This window comes from Serinus canaria, chromosome Z (assembly GCF_022539315.1).
Source record: "Serinus canaria isolate serCan28SL12 chromosome Z, serCan2020, whole genome shotgun sequence".
Classification (NCBI taxonomy): domain Eukaryota; kingdom Metazoa; phylum Chordata; class Aves; order Passeriformes; family Fringillidae; genus Serinus; species Serinus canaria.
In genome coordinates, this window is record NC_066343.1 from 9,980,640 (window position 1) to 10,001,573 (window position 20,934).

Consider the following 20,934-nt stretch of genomic DNA (forward strand, 5'->3'; position numbering starts at 1 on the left):
GCTAGAAGCAAGAATGTGGATTTGTAGTTTAAAGCAGAGACACATTAAGAAGAAGAAAGTTTAGAATTTTAGAGTTTAAGATACAGAAAAAATAAAAGTAGTCACAAAGGTAAACAAGAACTTTAGGATACAGGACTAGGTTTGTGTGCCATAACATGATTGGCTAAGAAAACTTAAACTGTAGCATGAGTCCATAAGACAAAATATTTAAGGATTAGGTCAAAAAACATAACTATCCTTATTGACAGGGCTTTATTGGTCAATAAATCCTTAAAAAATCTTGTAACTAGGGGTTTTGTGACCTTCTGAGCTACGCAGTGAAGATGCAAGCTGAGCTCACCCTTCCTGACTATACAGAAGATAAGAAAAATAAATCACATCATCTAAAAATCTCCGAGATCCCATCTCTAAGTCATTTGAAATTTCTTCAAAAATCCCCATAATTTATATCTCTATTATCTAATTCTATGCCATCTACAGATTTGCACACATGCACACATACAGAAGAATATGTACTTGCACATATTCAGACATACATACTTAAAACACAGGGAATTTTTCCCTAATGGTTTTCCTGATCTGTGGAGTCACCCTTGAGTTTACATGTGAATTCTTCCCAAAATACTTCTTAATTTTATTTTAACCTAAAATTCTAAGTTATTTGTGAACTAAGACCAGCCCTTACCGTGGCACTCTGTTCCCCCATGCCAGGAAGAAATCTATAGGGGTTTATATGCTCTCTAGAGAGGTGTAAATGTATTTTCAATAAATTCAACTGCAATTATGGGCAAGTAGAAGCAAATTTCAAAAAGAAAAACATTGCTGCACACAAGCAGGAAAAGAGAATTTCTTGGAGAAGAGGAACTCAAAGCCCAGGAGATGCAATACAGGAGATATAATTAAAAAATTAAAATGAAATTGTGGGGGATGCTGTGGCTCTTGTATCTGAGGCATCTATAATAAAGAGCTCACACCCACAGCTTGAGAACTTTTACTTTGGTGCCAAGGACATACTGGATGATATTAATTCCCTAATAATGAAAAAAAAAAAGTGAAATAATAAATTTTTAATTTACATAATTTTTTTTTAGTCTGAGGTTGATGCTTCCTTCTGTAGGCCTTTACTACCCCACTGGCAAGCAGGAATGTTTCAGTATTTCCTGAAAGTAGGAGAAATTAGGGATATGATCTTCCTGTTGATGGCAGCAAGACTATCAGCTGGCCCCACAAGGAACATCCATTTTCTCTGCAAGCCTTGTCTCAGCTACATCCTCACTGATGCATGCAAGTGATATGTTTTTTGTTATACACATCAGTGCTCCCTCAAATATTTTCTTGGAAAATTGTAGGAATAGCCTCCATTTATCATTGCTTCCTGCACCATTTTTACATGCACTTACCCTTACTAACACGTATGCTGGCCTATTGGAAAATCAACAAAAATATTTTGGGTCAAAATAAAACAAATAAAGTTTTACTGGGCACTGAAAATGTCTTTAAGCTGTTCTTTGCTACACTTAAGTCACGTGCATGTTAAATTTGCCACTGCTACAGAAAGGAGGGTTCTGCATATGGAACAGTGTGTTGTATTTGTTTATGGCTTCTCAGGCTGCATATCAGAGAAAGTCAGGCTTATTTCTGCACAGCAGATGAAATGTAATGATCCCGGAGAAATATGGGACTAACCTTTCTGAGGAGAAAGCACTGAATTAAAATAAATGAGATGGGACTTGCCAGTATTTTTTATGTACCACTTAATGTAGACCTCTGCAATATATATTTTTATCTGCACAAACTCCTTCAGGAGCCAAGCCTTTTCTAAACAGAGTATCAAATCAATATGAAGCAATACCACATATGTTTTTTTCCCTTCCTAAATGCTGATAATTTTATCTGCACTAAATTATACCACTCTTGTTCCAACAGTATCTCTGCATTCATGCAAAAAATTCATAGCTATGTACACAGCTGATGTGTTGCCAGACCATCCTAAGAAATTGCAATTTAATCCACGCCTAAATAGAAATAGCAGCACTAAAAAAAACTGTAGGTAGATCATCCACGTTTCAGGGTGTCTCTTTCCCACAAACTGATGCAAGGAACCATGAGACTCAGAAGTTCTTCTGGCTTTGATCTTAAATTAGTGTGGCTTTCATGGGCTCCAGAGGGGAAAGTGCTGTGTCTTGCTCTCTCAGTTCCCACAAGCACACAGATTAGCCTTGCTTGTCTCTTGTTCCACTGCCTGGAACAATGCTGGGAGCTGTTGCAGCAGCTACACCTCCAGTGGCAGGCAAAAAATATAAGGGTTAAGCTTGCCACAGCTGCCCAGTTAGGAACATTCTCATCAGACTGTCTATTTGTTACACAATTTTTTCCAAAACTGTTTTACTGCTGAAAGGTGGCCATGCAGTCACTTTGACCTCTTCATCCATCTTGTAATCTGATTAATTACCTTAAAAATTAAACTCTTTGATTTATTTATTTATTTATTTTTACTCCACTGAAGCATAAAAACAGCTCACTACTTCCTAAAGGAAAATATTTAAAAAGTGCTGTTCATTATTTTTGGCTTACTGCTTAAAATATAACTCATAGCATGTTCACCACCGTAAACCATCCCACAGACAGCTGATTACTTCAAGCACCCACCTGAATTTAAATACAGGTTAGGAATGTGTTGACACAGCCAGGGATTAAATACATAAAACTGCATTTGGTCATTAAAGTAACAAATACAAAGAGAGAGCAGTTATCATGGAATATTCTGTAATTGGCTTCCCTGACATTAAATTTGAGTTAATGCTCAAGCTTCTCTCGTCTCATAATTTGGTTCTTTCTTGATGTATAAATGCTAATTGCATATGGATGCAGAATATTTAGGGTTTTGACAAATCCTGCACCTCCAAATCTGGTATCACTGAGGTGGCTGAACCATGGGAGGCAGGAGGAGAGGTGGCCAAGGCGTGTAAATGCAAACCTCTGCTTGTTTTAAGGGGATGAAACATCCACAAGAAAATTAGATCAGGATGTTGACAACACAACTCAGGCTGCAGCTCTTTCAAGACAGCACAGTTAACTTTATTTGAATTATGTTTCCAGGTAGGTAGGCTATATTGGATATTTCTGTAGTGTGACTGACTGAATTTTTAAGTTAACATGAGTCTGGTACCAGTGATGCTTTTAATTGGAAAAATGTTTAAAAGATTTGCCCTTTTTTGTCTTGGAAGTGACACACTTCTATTATAAAATCAATATGCACCTCAGGATACCCTTATCAGCTCACTAAATCCCACAATTTTGGCACAGTAGACAGCAGTGCAAAGGTGTGGATTACAGCTATTGAGCAAAATCTCCCCATGGAGAGAAAATCTCCCCATTGGAAAAGAAATACAGACACCATTAGTGGCAACATTACCACCCCTGGGTAATTCTGATTTAATTTTTATTCTGGCAGGGTGACCAGTGCATGACTGCACTAGAACATCCAATCTAACGTGCTGCTTCAGATCAATGGGTCTGAACATCATGTGAGGCTTCAGATGGGTCCTGCAAAAACAAGTCACCACTTCACCCCTTGTGATGCGGCTAATCAAGAACAGCTCATTAGGTCTCACAGCATACTTCATCTTAAGTGTGCATAAAAAATCAGGAAAATAAAATGCAAATGCGCTGATGGTCTCACTATGAAAGGGTAAATATTTTTACAAGGATTCTGCCTTTTTTAAAAAAAATATTTGAAGTTATTTGTCTATGTATATATGTAATTTATAATTGAGATTATTTGTTTTGCCCAGAGAAGCTGCGGCTGCCCCTGGATCCCTGGCAGTGATGGAAATTGGGGCTTGGAGCACCCTGGGATAGTGGGAGGTGTCCCTGACATGGCAGTGGGTGGAATGGGATGGACTTTAAGGTCCCTTCCAACCCAAACCAGTCTCTGGAATTCTTTGAAGTCAGTAAAAATGTATATTTTTGAACATATGTGCTAATTTGGAAACCTGTACAATAATTGGCAAAAAAATTAAATATGACAAAAACATTGAGTTCTAATGTAGGGTATCTAAACATTCCTTCAAGCATTAAATTGCACCACCCCTTGATGCAGTACCCCTTGATCTGCTGTACAAATTAAACCACCACGGGGGTAAAAATAAAAACCAGACCTAGGAATGCATATCTTGCAGGTAACATTCCTCCTCCTTCACATGATAACAAGAACAGACACAAGAGAAACACCTGCTTGCTCTTTTTTTGGGAGGACAAGTTCTCATTTCCATGCCAGTTCTGTGGTGCCTCTTATGCTCCCTGTAATGTTCCCTCACAGCAACTGCAGCAGGTTTTATTGCTATGACGCAGTGCCAAGCATCCAGGGTTCCCTCACCACTTTTTAGCCTAAATCACTCATTTTTGTTACTTGCTGAGAGCTAACACAAAGCGCTTTCACCTCGACCAGGGTGCAAAATCTTTCACCCCCTGTTACCAGCAAGAAGACTCCTGAGAGTTCTCACAGCAAAAATTGAGGCTCTAGTTGCACTCACATTTTAAATCTCTATTTTTTCACCCTGCTAACATCTGTAGTGGACAGAGCCAGTTATGGTCTATGCCTTGGTTACTTACTCATCAATGTGCCAAAGCCATGTTTGGATGTTACAGGAAATTGAGCTTTTTGTACATATCTTGCTACCAGCATCTTGTCTGTTCTCCAATTAAGTATTTAAACCAGGCTGAAAAGTATTGCCATTTGTATAAATCAAAGCAACTGTCAGTACTTTTAAAATCTTATTGATTATTAGTAACTCTCCAAAATTCTTCTGTGAAAAACTATTTTCTGTCTATCTACACAGTAATTTTCAATTCTTTCATGGAGTGTAAGCTCCTCTGTGCAATTTTACTGCCTAGAAGAAAGAATATTGTGAGGATCACTTGACACCAACACACATAATGGTAATTTAAGGGGTTAGAAATACTGATAATGAAGCAATTATTATTAGGTAATACCATAAAATTTGTCGTTCTCCTGGCTACCTGCTTAATTGCCATGTAGGTGATTCATTCCATGGTGAAGGTGTCAGCCATAAAATGGGAAATACTGCGGGGTGCTTGAGATGAAAAATGCAGGAATCAAAAGAGGAATACATGCACACAGAGGATTTCTAAGACATAAGGAAGCTCCTTGGCAGACACCAGGTACTCATCACCCTCCTTGTCCACCTGCCAGTGCCTGAGGGAACTTTTCAGCTCCGTGATATGGATGAAACCAGCAGATCTGCTAAAAGCAAATCCCAAGTGCTCCATGTTATCTGTCCACACAATCAGGCTGCCCTCACTGCCAGCCCCCAGGATTTTCTCATTTTGCAGAGGGCTGTCTGGAAAAGGAGTATGTTAACTTCAGGGGATGCTGGCATGATGATGTTTGTAGAATTGAAATTGATGTGGCGGGACATATTTCAGATTATTAGCCCAATAATATTGGGAAAAAAAGAAATAAACCTGTTGGATATTTATATTAAAATTACTCAACTAAAAATACTGCATGACAAATTTGGGTAGACCCTTTATTTTTTTTAAAGGTAGGCCCCTAACAAAAAGTAACCATGTCAGCTCAGCAGATTCAATGGAGACAACCATGTGTTTATTTTTTGTCTCCCAGAGAGTGGTGATTTTTTTTGCCTCCCTTTGAGTGAGACTCGAGAGGTGGAATGCCAGTGACTTGCTTGTATTTGCCTAGAGGGATTTAAGAAAAATACAGACACACTTGTGCACAGTAAAGAATCATGTCAAAGTTATCTTTTTACAGGAAACATTCCATGGTAAACCAGAGAAACAGTTTCAGGACATGATCCTGTAGAAATTAGCCTGAAAGCTCTATAAACCTAGAGTAGCATCCATAAATCAGTCTTTTTGACTTTATCCCTGAGTAAATGGACTTATGCAAGCTCAGTGGGGAAAACTATTTTGATTGCTAGGCTACACCTGTGCACAGAAATCTAAAACAAGAACAAGAACAAAACAAAAAAAACACCCAAAACCCAGACAAATCCCCAAAACCAAACCCCACATCCAAAAGGCAAAATATGTTCATTCATACATACAAACATATATACATACATACATATATTTATATTTATATTTATATTTATATTTATATTTATATTTATATTTATATTTATATTTATATTTATATTTATATTTATATTTATATATGCACAGACAGAAGCATTTTAGGCATTTTTCATTCATTTTTGGGCAAGGAAATTCCTTGAGTGTTGGGTGTTCTCTCCCTTTATTAATTTGCAATAGGTTTCTTCCTGTAAGCACTGGATCACATCATGTCCTGCCTCCCCTTGGACACAAACCTTCTTCTCACGGCCACAAAATCACTTGTCAGAGTTTCTCTGGTCTCTCCTGCTCTGTGTAGAACCAACCTCTAAAATTTGACTGTTGGAACCCTCTGCTTCCTGTTGCACATCCTTTATCCACAACGGGCAGTTTCCTATTATTCCCTAATGGGAATATAGAGAAGAAAAGGAGGTGCAGAAAGCATAAAATTTGTAAATTCATAGAGTCTATAGGTGGCTGCTGGTATGGACTGTCACTACCAGAGCGAGCTCTTAGTGTGAATATATTTCTTTAATTTGTATAAACCTGCCACCTGCTACTCTCCTGTGACACTATTTAATTCTTATATCGTGACAAATGCTTCCTACTGCATACCAAACCCACTTTTTCTGTGTTCCTCTTTATTTTCTTTTTATGGTACCTACAGAGAACTCAGAAGATTTGACTCAAAATGGGAAAAACAACACCATATCTGAATATACACTAGCTAGCTACTTTTACCTCTGGTTCAAGTGGGTATTGTTTGTCCTGGATATTGACTCTTCTGAAAAAAAAAAAAACAAAAAAAACCCCAAAACAAAACAAAACAAAACAAAAACAAAAACAAACAAACAAAAAACCACAAAAAAAACCCAAAACAAAACAAAACAGCCCCAAAAAAACCAACCCAAAACCCCCAGAAAAGCCCACCCCCCCGCCCCAAAAAAAACAACAACAAAACAAAACAAAACAAAACAAAACAAAAAAGAAAAGAAAACCCCCCACCCCCAACATTTTGTAGAATGTGTAAATTACTGGCACTTCTTGAGCTGTAAAAATCCTCCTAAATAGCTCCTACAGCAATGTGGTCCTAAAGTTGGTGTGATGCAGTAATTGATGTAACAAACAGAACTGCCTGCCTTTTCATTTAAATCCCTGCTTCACAATAATTAAAATCCAGTGCAGTTCAGGGAGGAGGTCTGTGTTTTAACAGCAATGCCTTTTTAGAGCCATGGCATTGAGTTTCTTTTTATGCTCTTCCCTTTAGTCTGTGAAATAATGCAACCACACAACACAAAGTGACAGATGATCAAATTGTCCAGAAAGCTCCTCGCAGAGTCCCTATTTCAGCTTTAAAGACCACATTGCCTAAATGGCATAAAGTGCCACCCTAAAATGCAATTTACAGGTCTCTGGAAAACTGAGCAGCAGATTAAATTTGAATAATTAATTTTAATGTTTTCATTTATTTTCTTCTGCATTGAAGTTTAAGTTGCTTATATCTTTTATATGCAAGAAATAAAACCTAATTCCCAGGGTTCAGTTCTCATTTCAGCCAAAATGAAACAGGAAGGCTCGTGCAGTGTGGGAGGACTGCAATGCACATTGATTGGCCACAATTTCCACCTTCTGAGTGAGATACCATAATAGATGACAGATTATTTTTTTTCTTTTTTAAATCCCAGAAACAGATGCTACTGGACATGACAGCACTTATTTACAATTGCTCCATTTACCCCAGAATGCCATTATTCCACTTGAAATGTAACTTTTCAGAGGGTCAGAAAATTACAGTGCCATGGTCTTTCATGACCCATCCTCTCTTGCTCTAATAGAAGGTGTCATTATTGTTTCATTAGAACTAAAACCAGATAACTTTTTATGACATTTTTTCCAGTGGAGTGCAATGCAATCAGAAAATTGAAAAAACTGTAATGGAAAAAAAAAGGTGCATCTGCAGAGATAGAAATTGACTCAGACATACAAAATTCTCAAAAGACCCTTCCTTCATTCATTTGTATTTTGTCTATGATGTATATTTTGAATGGAAAATTACGTTAGAATTAATAAAAAAAAAAATCATGTTGCTCCTATTTACAGGGTCATATTCCCTTAGCAACACAAAATTACATACAGTAAAATGGGGAATAAAGAAAATAATGGGAATAATGTTAAGACTCTCTAATAATAACCCCCAAATAGCTTCTAAATTCTCATAAAACAGAGATTTAATTTTTAATATCAAAAGACTTTCTAGGACTATGAATTATTGCTGTGAACCTCCAAAAACAAGACTTCTAAGCTCCTCTCAAATAAAAAAACAACCCTCCTGATGTGTTGTGGAAAGCAGAGCAAATCCTACAGTGGTCCTGCAATTTATGTGTGTGTGTGTGTGTATTTGGGGGAAGTGAAAAGAATAAAAGGTTTGGTGGCAGATGCTGTGAAAAATAAAATGGGTAAGTAAAGAAGCACTAGTAAGTAAAGAAGAAGGTGTTTTAAGGCAGCTCTGAGGGGTTTTTGAGTCAAGTGGTCATCCCAGTGAAGGGAGGCCTGCATGGAAGGCACAGCCAGGCTTGTCTAAGGAGCAGGATTAATGTGTTATTTTTGTGTTTCTGTTACCACACCAATCTGGCTCCCACCAGCTCCTTTGGGCCTGGCTCAGCTTCCCCTGATGTGTGCTCTGAGCTTTTGCTGAAGTGCAGAGTTCCTGTGTCACTGTCACAATTTCTGAAAAACCACTTCGCCAGCATTTCCTCTCCTGGGAAGCTGAGAAGCCTCAGAGAGAAATGGAAACAATAATTATCTGATTGTTTCTGCCTGTTTTGCAGCTTTGGAATGTGATCTGGAGATTGTTTATCCAACAGGTGCATGTTTGATTGGTTTCATGTGAATTGTTTTTACTTAATGACCAATCCCCATCCAGCTGTGTTGGGACTCTGGAAGCAGTCACGAGTTCTCATGATCATTCTTTGTAGCCTTCTGTCTGTATCCTTTCTCTATTCTTTAGTATTTTTTACTATAGCATTCTTTTAATATAATACCATAATATAATAAATTAGCCTTCTAAGAACATGGAGTCAGATTCATCAATTCCTCCTTCGTCCTGGGGACCCAGCAAATACCACACTCCTCACCTGGGGCTGAGGCTCATCCCCGTCGCTGTGCAAGTGTCAAGACACAACTCACACAGGAGACAATGGTGATGTTTCCACAGGGCCTTTTGGGGAGGATGAGAAACCTCAGTGAGAGGTGCTGAAAACAACGAGGCTGTCTTTGATGAAGCATGGAATGGTTTGGGTTGGAAAGGGCCTTAAAGCTCATCTCATTCCACCCCTGCCATGGCAGGGACACCTCCCACTGTCCCAATGTCCAGGCTGGCCTTGGGCAGTGCCAGGGATCCAGGGCCTGCCCACCCTGCCAGGGAACAATTCCTCAGTGCCAAGGTCCCAGCCAGCCCTGCCCTCTGGCCCTGGGAGCCATTCCCTGGGGCTGTCCCTGCAGCCCTTGGCAATTGTCTCTGTCCCTCTTTGCTGCAGCCCCTTCAGGCCCTGCGAGGCCACCCTGAGCTCAGCCCAAAGCTTCTCCTGCCCGGGGGAGCAGTGCCAGCTGTGCCAGCCTTGGCTGCCAGCAGAGCTGCTCCATCCATCCCTCTGCCCATCCTGGAGCCTCCTCTGGCCTGGCTGCAGCAGCTCCAGCTCCTTCCTGGGCTGGCCCAGGGCTGGGGCAGCTCTGCAGGTGGCTCTGACCGAGGGGCAGAGGGGCAGAATCCCCCCTGCCCTGCTGCCCACGCTGGGCCCGGCCCAGCACGGGGCTCTGGGCTCTGGGCCCGGCCCAGCTCAGGGTTTGGGGTCCCAGCCCAGCCCAGGGTTTGGGGTCCCAGCCCAGCCCAGGGTTTGGGGTCCCAGCCCAGCCCAGGGTTTGGGGTCCCAGCCCAGCCCAGGGTTTGGGGTCCCAGCTGTGCCCCACAGCACCCCCAGGGCTCCTCCAGAGCTGCTCCCTCTGCTCAGCCCAGCCCATGGTGGATCCAGGCTTCTCCTTTGGCCCTCATGGAGGCACCCACACAACCTCAGCTGATCAGTGAGGTTTGGAGTCTCAGCAACATCCTGTAAAGCAGCTAGCGAGTCAGATAAACACCCCCTAAAAATCTCCCTTTTTTTCTTTCGTTCTGTTAAACTGCATCAGCCAAAGTTCTCTGCTACCTCTCCCTCTCTCAAAAAAAAGGACAAATCTTAACTTCTGATCCAAGGCTTCTAAAAGTTGAGGATGCTCAGGATTCTTTAGCAAAGTACAAAACTGTACTGACAATGATTTTTTTATCCTGTGTTATAGCAGCAGTATTTGAGATAGCACAGCCAAAGTATAAATAAGACAAACTGAAATCACCTCAAAGTTAAGAAAAGTAAATTCAGATAAAGAAATGTGCAGGGAGGGTCTGTTCCAATGTTTATAATTAACATATCAAGCCTTTGAATTTTGGATGATGCCAAAGGGAGGTCATTAGCCATCTGCAGTGAGGTCTTCAGGTGATATTCTGATACTTTTCTTCTTAATAATTCTTAGCTGAAAATTTTATTGGTGTCTTGTAACTCTCATTGACTCTTAACAAAGATAACCCATTAAGTTGTGTCTACATATTTTTACTTCTGTCATTGGAAAAAACAGACCTGTGTCTTCTTTACAGAGGTGCTTTATTTTCACTAGCTATATATAGAATTAATTCCTAATTCTGAAAATACTTTTCTGCTTAATTATACAACAAAGAAAGGATGGCTTGAAATAGGATTAATATATCTTGTAGTTAATTAAACATGAAGCTTCTAAGGAGATCACTCCAGCAACAAAAGCAATTAAGGCTTGGTTATGTATACTACATAATTAAGCAGGAAGTTCTTGTAATCCTAAGGACTAACTTTCAAAGCTGGTATTGCTTTAAAATAACCTTTTTTTTCTGGCTTATTTTAGAGAAAAATATCAAATGTAAGTATGAGCACTGTCAACTCAGGTATCCTCTCAGCTCTGTCCCAATGTCATAAATGAATGATAATACTAAAAAACACAGCTATGTTCTGGAAAATAAAAAGTCTCTATTTATATCTTTATGCCTGCTGAGTGAGTAGATGTATAGAAACACAAGCCAAAAAAAAAATACAGTGAGGAAATTCTCATGAAAGTCTGTTGTGATACTTTATATTACAAGTCTCAAGGTGCTCTTGAACAAGACCCAGATAATTGGGGAAATGTTTAGTTGCAGTATTTCAGTGTCTACAGTGATTTCCCTTTTAAAGTCTTCTCTGCTGAGATTTTCTCTTTTCTGTCATGTTTTCTGACAGGGAAACTGTTCTTGCTTTACTTGAGGAGTGAGCAGGAAGAATGTTATTAAGTAGAGTGCAAAAAGGGTCTTGCACAGCACATTGCTGTAGAGACACACCTGACTTAACATGGATATCAAAAACAAAACAAAACAAAAAAGCCAAATATTCTGCTTGGATCAACATTTAACTCTGAGTAGGGTGTTAGGGAAAAATACATGATGAAACCAATGAATAGGTTAAGATTCAGAGACCAGCTGGGAAATGCTCATATCTACTTTATGTGATGCTTTAACAGGCTGAGATATGACAATTTTATTTTCTGCTTACTGCTAGGTAAATGTCAGCCTGGTTTTAAGCAATTCCCCCTCCTCTGAAGAAAGATGCAAAATGTTCTGCTGCCTTAAAATTTAGATTAATTTGAAGTTCCTTTTCCACCACTCCTTCTTTGTGTTTGTGTCTCAATTTCATTATTTACTTAGCTAAAAAGATGCCATCTCTGTTCCTCATTTGACAAGATAGGAATCAATCTGTTCCTGTGCTCTTTATGCATTGAACAGAATACAAAAATGAATAGCAGATTTTGAACAAAAAATGTTCTGAAGTCAACCAGAATATCACAGTAAAGCTTCATGCACTGTGTTTTCAAAGTGGCATAAAAAGAATGTAAAATTGAGTCCTATTCAGAAAAGAATAGATTTCCTTGACCCTTGTATATTTTACTCATGAGATGCTGACAGATACATGAAGGAAATATTGAGTATCTTGCTTATTCAAAAAGTAAGATTTGCAGGGCTAATAAAAATATCGTATCCCAGTTAATAAAGCATCAAGTTCTTGGAAAACAGCTAGCTGCAGTTCCATTCCATTCTTTCACCCTCATCAGGCTCTGTCTTTTTGGCTCATCTGTGTTTACATCAGGTTTTTTTTGCTTCTTAAAGATAGTTGACCTTGACAATGTCGTTTTGCTTCTCTCTATCATTTTCAGATGAAACAACTGTGACCAACTCTGCTTGAGTCAAAAAACCAATTCAGGGGCATGCTACAAAAACAACAAACAATTTTATTAGGAAAAAGTGGATGCTATTTTGAAGCACTACCATGGAAGAAGAGGGCACGGATAAGACACATATTTGGACCCTTTCTTTCTGTATTCTTACCTAAACAATTGCCTAGCTATTTTATTTTTTTAAGGGAGTGCAAGGGAAATATGCCTCTGCTTCACAAATTGAGACAGAACGTTATTTCAAGACAGTGGAAATGATAGCTTGGTAAAACAGGCAAGAATTTGAAAACAATGGAAAACTAACATATTTTCATTAAAATTTCATGCTCTGTGTTTTCAGAAGGTGCTGCTATTCACCTAACACCAACCTCCCCACTGCAAACACACAGCAACAAAAAACTGCCTCAGCCTCAGCCTCAGATCCTGTGTACATCAAAATTCACAACAACCAGGCAGTTTTTGCTTACACTCCCAGATTTTCTGAGGCAAGATCAAAACCTGTTATTGTAATAGGAAATGGGTCATTACTCCATTTAGCTTTCATCTGCAGGGGAGTGATACTCACAGAAAAGCTGCAAGTCACTCAGGGAGCTGACAGCTCTTTCTAGCAGGATTCCACTGCTTAGGGAAAGTTCCCAAGTAATTTTTGTTAGTGATGATGAATTTGTTATGTGTCAAAGGCAGGCTCGGGAGCACTGATTTAACCCCTTAGTTTTTACTGAAGGCTTAACAGAGAGAGTTGGGAATATAATTCAGGGAACAGAGCATGACTCTCAAACACAACATTTTTCTACTATAAACTCTCATCCACAGCTAATTTACAGCTCAGACAGGGTCTTTGTTCCTGTTCATGGTTTAATGGTTTAGATGGTGGTGCTGGATCAATGGTTGGTCTGGTTGATCTTAAAAGTCTCTTCCCACCCTGATGATTCTATTATTCTATGAAGGTGACATCACACAAATTTTTTCTCATGGAATATAATCATGGTGTGTCTGTCTGATGCCTATTTCCTGGACAACTTGCAACAGAGATCTCCTATACTCTGTCTGTCCTTCTAATAATCCCTCTGTATTTTGCCAGAGTAAAATCAATGATACTACAGATGCTTCAGACTTTGCTACCTAAATGATAGAATAAAGCCCAAATAAAGCATTTAAAAGGCAAAATAAACAAAGATTTTATGCTGCCTTATTTAATTTCTAGGCTTCAATTCAATTACTACCATAAACATTTCCCTAAAATGAATTGCACAGGAAAGCTTTGCAAAGTCAAAAGCAATTCAGGAAGGGCAATGCTGAAACACACAATTTAGTAGCATTATTAATGTGAATAATGCATTTAATTTGAAATGATTTAGGGAAAAAACTGAGTTAGAGTGCGACCCCTGGAATGGCCATCAAATACTGCTGGAAGACAACTCTGAGTAGAAAATCAAGGCATAAATCCTAATACAATTTCTGTAAAGTATGTATTTGTTAGCACTGTTAAAAACAGATTGACAACATAAAAAGGTTAAAAAAAAAAAAGAAAATAAATAGAAAGGAAAAAAGCTTTTTGTTCATCTTGTCATCTTGAGTTGCACACTGTCCTAAAAGCGAATAGTGACCATCTAGTAGCAAAACTAAGGCTATGGTTTGTGGGCAATTGAAGAAGTGAATAAAGTGACCTGTTTAAGATTCCAGCCTAGGCAATGCCAAGTCAGTACATTCAGCAGTGTGAAAATTACAAGTGGGCATCAGTCTTCATCTCCTTTTGTCTTTGACTGAATCGCTCAGAGCTCTCTGTCCATTATTACCTTATCCTACCACTGGCTGCTTTTTTTGCAGGAAAATTTTTCTGTAGCAAGTCTCTGGCAAAGAGTGGGAAAGATCTGTGTTAATAATTTATTCCCAGCCTGCCTTGAGATGCATCCTGTGAGCTACCAGGCTGTGTGAAACAGAGTATGACCCTGTGAAGCCACTCATCAAGGTAGGCACAAGAGCGAGAAGGTGCCAAAACCCAGTGTCCAAATGAAGTTCTTCAAGTAGAAGTGACAGCTGCCAGGAAAGAGATGTGTTTGCATTGGAAGGATAAAATGGTCAATAATGACTGTAAATATATATTTTTTTTATCCCAATAGAAAGCACAAAAAAAAAGGCTGATCTCCGCACAATTTTCATTTTGATATCTGAAATCTAAGAACTTTAGAATTGTGAAAAATTCTAATAAAAAACCAGCAGCAGCTTTGCATCTGGAGAACTAGACACCAATTTTGTTGCTGTTTCTGTACAGAGCTTTGATTCCTTTCATAGCCTAGTGGTTTTTAATAAAGCTGCAGAAAAATACAGGTGTCTTCTGTTTATAATGTGATATATTTCAGTTCACAGCTCCCACAGAACACCCTGTCTCTCAAAGCCCACTCACAATGCATGGCTTAGCAATCCAACCCTTCCAGAAGCCATGCAATTTCCTCATTATGTTAATTACCAGATTGGTCTTAAATGAACATTTCATCCTATTCCAATTTTGTGTCTTCCAAGCCCTTATTTAATTAACATGTTGTTAAGCATTTTCTGGGTTTTTGTTTTGTTTTTTTTTATATTTTTATTTTTTATTAGTTTTGTTTTGTTTTGTTTTGCTTTTCATTCAGTGTGGGTGTTAAAACAATTAAACTATAGGCCACATATACATCTCTTATTTGGCTACTTTAACCGGTACTGGCATTAATATATATTTTGCTAACGACATTAATTTTCAAAAGAAAATTAAAAAATCCACAGTGTTTTCTCCTTGTGAGCTGTTGAACAGATCTCCAGATGAATTGTCGACTTGCTATGGTATAGTGATTTTTTTATCTAGAAAGGTTTTTCAGAATTCATTGCAAAGGACCAGATTGTTACATCAAAAAAAGGGGGGAAAGAGTCAGGTGGAATAACAGACAAGACAAGAAGAAAATACCACATGAGAGAGTAAAAAACATTCCTTATTTTTCAGATGAATGCCAGCATTTAAACAAATTGAGATAACCAATATTAGATGGAAAATAATGTTCTCTTCCCATATTAAAAAAAAGGAGTCCCCTCATAAAACTTTCCTGGTTCAAAAATTTCTCTTATAATTTACGTTAATTGTCCATCTTTCTTTGTGGCTGGCAGAGTAAAAACACATTTCCACTTCTGGAAACTAGTCTGTAAAAAAGAATAGAAGCTGGGTTTAGCTTAGCTTTTTTTAAAAAAAAAAACAAAACAAAAAACCTCTTTGATTTGATCACTTGGAAGCTTAAACACTGGAAATAAATGCTAGAAAATGAACATAAATTTAAATGAATATAAGTGATGAATACTATGATGGATGATAGAGAGGCATTTTGTATATGTATAACGAAAAGAGGATAATTATTTGGAATGCAATTTTGCCTTTGTTTTCAAACAAGAGGCATTTTGATGTGAAAAGGATGGCTATGCTTTAAACTGAAAGAATAATCTGATTGCAGCTCTGAGACAATCTAATGGCGTTGATAAAGAATCCCAGTAATATTGTCTAATACTGGAGATTAGCTTGGCAGGAAAATACCCAACCCAAATCTATTATACCACTGGAAATCACCACATTTTTAGAGCATGTAGGTATAACAGTTGCTCTGTCAATATTCCAACAGTTTATCACCAACTGCTTTTTCTCTAATAGTGCTTAGCTGGTTTCACAATCAGCAGGAGAAATATTGTTATTTGACATTGCTGTTGCCTTCAAAAAAACCTAACACATCATCAGTTTTGAGATAAAACACTGACAATACCCTGATATGGCTGCAAAGTCAGGACTAGGACAAGACACAAAACAATTCATGCAGAGGGGATGGTTGAGTGGGAGGAGGAAGCTCCAGGTGTTTGGAGACACCAAAGAAGTGACATGACAGAATTTAACTAACAGTAAATAAAGAAAAGGGTGTTTAAACTGCTGCTCTGATTTCACAATTTATAACAGCAGAAAATTAGCAGTAGAGTGCGCAGGGATTTTGAGAAAAATGTTAATTATTTTGAGTTATGCCCTTAGCTAGGAAAATGAGATATGGAGTGGCAAAAATCTATTTACAAGAACATTTTCCAAGCATTTGAAACATTAGCTGCACTTTTTAAAATAATCTTTACAGCCTCAGTGCCTCATTTTGGGCATAAGGCAGGGAGTTCCCCATCATATCTTTTCATGACAAATAAGTGAAGAAATTGTAAGTGGGGTGACCAAATGGAAGAGCAATCCTGGATTGTGTCCAGAAGGAGCCTGAGCACTCAAAAAACTTGCAGCATCCTCTTCAAGGGAATGACAAGGGTATCTCTGAGGAAGCATGTGGGGAATTCAGCCCCAAGTTTATGACACAGCTAGAAAAGTACAATTTTAGTCATGTCATCCACCTAACTTTCCCTTCATGTCAAGAAAACACATTTTTTTCATTGCTAATGGTGGTGTTTAGTGTAAATAGATGTTATGTGTGCAATCTGTAGCTTCTAAGTCGCAGCAGATTTTCAATAACTGCAGCATGATTAAGGTGAGTATTTTGTCCCCAAATATACTCATTCTGTGCCTGGAGACACAAAATACTTCATATTCCTAAATTATGAATGCAGCAATCCAAAACACTTTAAACCAAAGAGCTTAATTGTTAATGGCTGCATTTTAGAATACGTAGGAGATTCAGAGTTATCTTTTTGGAGGGAAAACTGAGTAAAACACTCCCAGCTCCTGAGAGAGGAGAATTTATCTCTAGAGTTCATCCAAAAGTGCAAGCAGTGTTTGATGCATGGTTCAAACATCACCTCTCAGCAAACATTATCGCAGCAGGTGCTCTGAGATGGATGTCAGCACACCAGCTTTTAAACTGCTGGTAGCCATGGTGTTTAGGCAAGGATACCCCAACAAGGACATTTAGTCAGATCAGATCAGTTCCAGCCATCCACATACCCCAACAATAATCCCACAAGTCATCAGCAGGCTTTGCCCCCATTTTTTTCAGGCTTTCTTGTGAAAATCAGAAAACTTAAAACAAGAAAGGCCTGTGAACATTCAAAAGGGATGGAAAGCTGACATGGCCAAATATGATATTGGTAAGCCAGCTACTTCAGCAAAATCCAGAAGTCTGGGCTAAATGTCTGGCTTTAAGCCCATTTCAGGGTACCATGGAATCATCATTCTGGGCTTAATTCTTTGTGGAATGGCTGAGGGAGTAGGGCATGCAGACACATCTGCTTTCACACTCTTTCCCTTACAAATGTGTTTTGACTGAACTCTGTGGAAGCAGCAGCAGGATGATAAACCTTTCAGTCAATGTGTTGTAAGGCTTCAATATAATGCTCTGCCTTTTAAGGAAAAGGAAAACCACCAAAAAACCCACAGAGAGCTACCAGCAGGGAGAACAAGAATGAAAAGATGAATTCAAATGATAGACATGTCTCTGTTACAGAATCATTACCTACACTGGAAGCATAGGAGACTGTCTCTAGTCATGCCCTGAATTCAGAATAAGCAGCCTGTAGCAGAAGGTAATGACCACCTTAAGCACTGAAAAAACAAGTGGATTTAATGCCTTTTGGGGTTTAGTTTTGGTGGGGTTTTTTTCTTTTTCTTTTTTTTTTCCCAAACATGAAATGTTAGGATCATTTTTTGAGGAAATATCATCATGTATAATGATTTTCAGGAAAAGGTAATTGTTAATATTCCTGTGGAACTGTTGAACTCAATACATGAAAAACTAACTAAAAGATTAGTATTTCTTCACAACTTTCTTTTTGACTAGACAATAAAAATTATTCCTTATAGTTCAAAGACTTGAAGAGACAGTGCAAGTGATAAGATGAAAATTGCAGGTTCAGGTAAATTCAAATGTAGAAAGACTACAACAGCCTGAAAAATTTGTGAATATAAGGATTAACTATGCAGCCCCTTGCCATCTGTAGTTAATTGAAAATACACTGTCATCCACAGGAGCAAGAACACACAACAGGAAATTTCTGTAGAGCCTCTGCACACCCTTGGTTTGACTGATGGGGCGAAAATATGATGAAACCACCTGTTTTCCTGTGGAAAAACATTTTAATCTGCTTCTCCACCATAAAACACAGCAATAAAATGTTCATCCTCTCCAGAAGTTACTAACTGCTCTTCCAACATGCTGCTCTAAAAGAATTTCAGCGGATTTCAGGATCTCCAGCTATTCCAAAGTTAAATAGATAGGGCAATTTCTCCTTCCTTTTATGGAAAGTGTGTAAACTTGGGAGAAAAAAACCAGTAATCATATTCCTAACTTGCTTAGCAGCTGTAGGCCAAAAAGGCTAATATGTCATAATTTATAAGTGGAGAGATTGCAGGGGGTTAGTAGCCATGTCTGGTGCTATTGAGGCTTCCCACTGAGAGCTGCACTGCAAAGTGGCAGCTGACTGAAAACACTGCTATTTTCAACAGTTCAAAAAATGTAAATATGTCAGTGGCTGGTCAAACAAGCTTCCACACTGGTGATTTATTGAAATCTCTCACATTAGTGAGTTGTATGAATCACTCCCGGGCTGAAAACAACTCTTGTGCACAGGTTTATGATGGATTCAGGGGCTGAATCAGTCTGGCTGGCTCCAGAGTCCTGTCAGAAGGTAATTTTGGGCAGCCTCAATTAGACAAAGATAATTTCTACGTGTGGGATTCGCTAAGGTGCGCAGAGCTGGAAGTAAATATGCTTTTCCAGGGAGCCTGGGAAGGATAGAAGGGAGGAAAATAAACTCATCTCTCTCAACAAATGAGGAGAATTCAGTGAATCAGATCTGCAACCACCATTTTTGCTCATTAACAAAGAAAACTGGGGCTAGTGGAGGCATCCCCTACTAGATTTTCCTGCAGCTGTGACCACAAAACCATGAAGATAGGTTGGGCTTTCAGAGCTTGTGGCAGAGTTGGGAGGGTTACAGCCAGAAACAGGAGAATTTGAATAGAAAACTGATCCAGAGAACCATCCCCATGCCTGAAACACAGAGAAGACAAACAACTGGGAAAATCCACGTGAAAATTTACCTGCAGCCACTGTGACTGGTCATTGTGGCCGGAGGTCCAGGCATTAACTTTGCCTTGCTTGTCCAGGCGGGCTTTCCTGGGCTCCCAGGTGAACATGTCCATGTTGAGGGTACGGAAAACGCTGGAGGCAGTGATCTGGAAATCCTGGATGTGTCCTGATTTCATCCCCAGGGGCTCAGAGCAACCTGGAACAGCAGGGCAAGATCAGTGGCACTACGTGCTTATCTCTGTCAGTGGTTTAGCTTTTTTGTTATGGCAGAGAAAACCTGCAATACTTGAAGAAAAAGATGTAATCAAGACTATTGTTGAAGAAACTCGAAAACAAATAAATGAAAAATAGTCAATTCAAGGCACTTTGTTTCAACAATTGCTTGGGTGAGTCAAAATCAAGATAGAGAATTCAACATATTTTATCCTGGCATAAATTTATGAAGCGAAACAAAATGAAAAGATGACTTTTGTCTGTGCTTATCTTATTTTTATTTTCCTCTCCCGCAGGAAAATATTGTTTCCCCTGTTCTATTTGATTTTCCTGATGCTTTTATGCCACCTCACATCCACCATGTGTTTGCTTACTGAGGAAACATTATTTTTTTTTCTTAAAACCACTGCTGCAGTAAAATGTTAAAAAGCACTGAACTCTTTTACACTTCTGAATTATTTGGCATCTAGGTAAAAATCCAGAAAGCCCAAAATCCCACTGAAGGAGGAAGAGCCCACAGAAAACAATTGTGGAGGGAGGATAGTAGGAGGATATCACTTAGGAGAAATCAATAGTTAATGGCTTATTTGTTTGTGGACATCCCACACCATTGAGTTATTTGGCTGTAGAAAAGATAGATCTCGGGCTTCTCCCTTCTCTGTTCTGCGTGAAAAAAAGATAAAAATAAATTTGATAAGTGGCTCTGTGTTCCTCTGCCTTGCTGCTGTGTGCTGGGAATGTGGAAGGTACATTTGGATGCAGAAGAGGGAGGAAACAAGATGAGGCAGCACTGAAACAATAGGACAGGAAACCAGAGAAGGCAGATGAACTGCATGGTTGTATGATTTAAACAAAGAAATCAGAGAAAGAAAGGCAAATGGCTGAGGGAGAGAAGACTGCTAAGAGGACAGGAAGGGTGAATGTATGGCTGGAGGGGTGGAGTGACACTTTATAATTGGGGTAAAGTGAAAGATGGAAAAGACGGAGATAGAGACATAAAAAAATAAGCTGTTTTCTCATTTTCTTCCTGTATCAGCAGTCAAAAACCTGCATATGTGCAGTTATATTATTAACAACATGATCTTTAATGCAGCATCTCCTGTATTTAAAATTTGAATATTGACATGCTTCATGTTAAATTTAAAAAAAAAAACAACCAAAAAACAACAAAACCCAAACAAACAAATGGAAAGCCAAGAGAAAACAGAGTTAACTTTTAACTTTTGAAAAACAACCCCAGTCTTACATAACTGATTCTTAGTGCACAAATGGAAATGGCACAGCCTTGTCT

General features: G+C 38.7%; 1 protein-coding gene across 2 annotated transcripts in view; it reads right to left on the reverse strand.

The window, feature by feature from the left end:
- The window catches only part of EDIL3 (EGF like repeats and discoidin domains 3), a 248,347-nt gene that overhangs the window by 30,294 nt on the left and 197,119 nt on the right, over window positions 1-20,934 (reverse strand). For both annotated transcript variants that reach the window (XM_050986988.1, XM_050986987.1), the window contains one exon: window positions 19,442-19,626. In XM_050986988.1, the coding sequence (XP_050842945.1) occupies window positions 19,442-19,626 (185 nt within the window). The remainder of the gene's footprint in view (window positions 1-19,441; window positions 19,627-20,934) is intronic.